Below are 3323 nucleotides of genomic sequence, written 5' to 3'. Positions count from 1 at the left end.
ATCGCTTGTGTTAAATAAAAATACTTAAAGTATATTCGGTGACTCTGAATCACATTTTATCCTGATACCAGATTTGATTGACGCAACCCTTTACAAGATACAGTCGAACAATGAGCTATGGGTTAGTTATAAAAAATCTCTGGCTCTATGGCTAACCCACAGTAGTTAGCTCGCTTTGTAACTCAACCAAGAAGCTGCATAGCAATATCTTCCTGTGTCTATAGCAGATATGCCACTACAACATATATGTCACTAGTACCATGACGTGGGGATAATAGCAGTAGCTAACGCTACTTACAATTCAGTGGTTCAGGAGAAAGTACAGTAAATGTATGTAGGTCATCAATTTTGTCCAGTTCCAAATGTGTGACGCCTGTGCAGGAACCCAATGATCCACATCTTCGAAATAAAAGTTGTAATTATATCTCAAGCTCTTTACTTTAGCGCACAGCGCTTGACAACTTTTATTTTGAAATCAGTCAGTCCGAACCAAAACAATTCCGACAAGCACCGTCGACGTTTTAAACAGACTTACATTGTCGTTTATGCATTTCTCTTTATGTCCTTCTCATTCGAAGTAACTGGATTTTCTCTTTGACATGACAACAATCGTATAACCTCTCTTATTACGGTAAATAAATTCACAGTGGAACTGAATAGATCAACTATTTGTTTGTTAGGGGATACATTTGCCCTGAACACTTCCCAGCCAACAAGCAGGCTGACGCAAGTGGAATGAGTTGATTTTACCGGTGTCATAGAATCTGAAAGGTGCGTGCATTTGAATTATTTTGAAACATTTGGAATATTTAAAAATCTAAAATATTTTGAGTATTTCCTTTGATGCACTCGTGTTTATTTAAAAAACATCCTATCACCCGAAAGCCACTGTCATGGCGTGGTAGAGTAGATCAGAACAACGTTATGGCAAACATATGGGCTAACCACCATGCTAAGCTAGCTTTAGCAGTGGAGAGAGTGGTTCTTGAATCACAACAACCTTCCTTTCTGTTCAGGTGGCTTCATGGACCAAAGCAAAACTAGATATCCATTGCTGTTCTTTGTGGAAATTATTTCAAACCACCCTTGACAGCAATGTGTGTTTTGTTGATTTTAAATACCCCGTACATTAGGTAGCTAGTCATTTTAGTGGACAGACTACTGAACAAATTCCGGAGATTTTAGTGCTGAGTTAACCAAGATTAGCTAGCTACTTTCCCTAGCATAGGGAAATGAAAATCCTGGCCTTATCTTTACCATGCAAAATGTCATCTTATGACAAGACATACTAGATAGCTTGTTAACTAATGCAATGGCATGTATGCTACTTGACGTAAACTACTGTATATGAAATTGTGTCACACAATCTTGTATCTCTTAGGTTCTGACCAAGGTGAAGATGACAGACTGTCTGGGAGACGGGGCTGGGGATATGACCCCAATGGACCTATATGAGAAACTAACATCACAAGGAGACACAGTCCGAACTCTGAAAACAGAAAAGGCTGCAAAAGTGAGCTTTTAGATTTATTTATTCCATTTATTTTTGCAGGATAAAATTGAGATGAAACCATCTCGTTTTCAAGTGTCCCCCAAAAAATACAATACTTAGTAACAAGAATAATATGGCATATACTAACGGTCCAATAATAACAATGAAATACAATTAAAACGGCATAAAAAAGTTGTAAAACTAATAATAGGCCTACAACTAACAAACTACTGCTACAACTAATATAAAACTAAGTGCCTATAACATATACATATTTACAAATATCTTCACATGGGGATGATTTCTATTAGTTAAAAACACAACCAGTGTGTTTTTATACTGTATCATGTCATAATAAGTTGCTAAGTGTTGTGCAATACAGTCACGATACAACACTGGTCATATTGTCTTCGTATAGTGAATTATTCCATGACCATGATAATGAGACACCGTGATGTTATTGTAACACCTTTTATCTTATATTGTTTTTGGATTGCAGGCTGATATTGATGCTGCTGTACAGTTGCTGCTGAAGCTAAAAGTGGACTACAAGCAGGTAACAGGTCAGGACTACAAGACTGGATGTCCACCCTCAGAATGCTCTGTTTCACAAGACAACGGGCCAGCTGCAGATGGGGAGGACATGGTCGACCCCTGGAACGTCTCCACCACCAACGCTAAAGGAGTAGACTACGACAAGCTGATAGGTCAGAGGGGAAAGCATAATGTTAGATCTCTGGGCAGAATCCGAATTTATACACAGCACACGCTTCACTTGACAAATGTGTAAATCATGCATTGATGGAAGAATTGTCCGAGTTATGTATGAATCTTCAAGTTAGGAGTTGGGCCTCTGAAAATTAGTGAGCCTTTATGTGAGATATGTCAAATATCTCACACGTTGCTGTAAACTTGCTTCAAACACATGGACGTTATCTAATGTCCAACTCTTTTTTTTTATTTAGTCAGAGCATAATTAATGGTATGGGTAAATTGTGTACTGACGTTTCTTTTCAGTGAGGTTTGGCAGTAGCAAGATTGACCAAGAGCTGGTGGACAGAATAGAGAGAGTCTCGGGACAGAAYGCACACCGMTTTTTACGCCGAGGAATCTTCTTCTCTCACAGGTCAGTTATGCTAGTCAGTTATTTGAATGTACTCTAGAGGGTGGTCTGTCTGCCCATCTGCCTTTTATGTCTATCTGTCTGGGATTGAGCATGAGCAATTGATACCACGTAGTAAACATCTAGTCTTAATCGGCTCTCATCTTGTCTTGGGGGCATTTTAGGATGTGTCATATGCTGTAACTCTGTTGTTTGTCTTTTTCCAGAGATATGCACCAGGTTCTGGACGCGTATGAGAAGAACAAGTCTTTCTACCTCTACACGGGCAGAGGACCCTCCTCAGAGGCCTTGCACATGGGCCACCTCATCCCTTTCATCTTCACAAAGTGAGTCTGTCAGTATAAGTAGCCAGGGTTGGGATCAATTCCATTTCCCTTCCAGTCAATTCAGAAAGTAAACCAAATTCAGAGTTTTTTTTTGTGAAAAGCATAGAAGAGAATTGGACATCCAGTGTACTTCCTGAATTGACTGGAATTAAAATGGAATTGACCCCAACCCTGATTAGTATTAGTGAGATGGACTTGACACCATTAAGAACCACCTAAAGTTCTCCCTACACTATGGTACATCCCTGACCTTTTGTCCCTGACCTTTTGTCCCAGCCCTACACTATGGTACATCCCTGACCTTTTGTCCCAGCCCTACACTATGGTACATCCCTGACCTTTTGTCCCAGCCCTACACTATGGTACATCCCTGACCTTTTGT

At 39.7% G+C, this 3323-nt stretch overlaps 1 protein-coding gene across 1 annotated transcript; it reads left to right on the top strand.

Annotated features, from left to right (window-relative positions):
* The first annotated feature begins 682 nt into the window (after positions 1-682).
* Positions 683-2963, top strand: LOC112080073 (tryptophan--tRNA ligase, cytoplasmic-like). Its single transcript, XM_024145849.2, has 5 exons — positions 683-771; positions 1382-1513; positions 1992-2199; positions 2510-2618; positions 2822-2963. The coding sequence occupies exons 2-5, from the start codon at positions 1400-1402 to the stop codon at positions 2943-2945; spliced, it is 555 nt and encodes a 184-aa protein (XP_024001617.1). The 5' UTR covers positions 683-771; positions 1382-1399; the 3' UTR covers positions 2946-2963.
* Positions 2964-3323: the final 360 nt, after the last annotated feature.

The sequence above is a fragment of the Salvelinus sp. IW2-2015 genome, unplaced genomic scaffold, assembly GCF_002910315.2.
Source record: "Salvelinus sp. IW2-2015 unplaced genomic scaffold, ASM291031v2 Un_scaffold11456, whole genome shotgun sequence".
NCBI classification, from domain to species: Eukaryota; Metazoa; Chordata; class Actinopteri; order Salmoniformes; family Salmonidae; genus Salvelinus; species Salvelinus sp. IW2-2015.
Note: the sequence above shows the minus strand (reverse complement) of the source record. Positions and strands in the feature narration are given on the sequence as shown.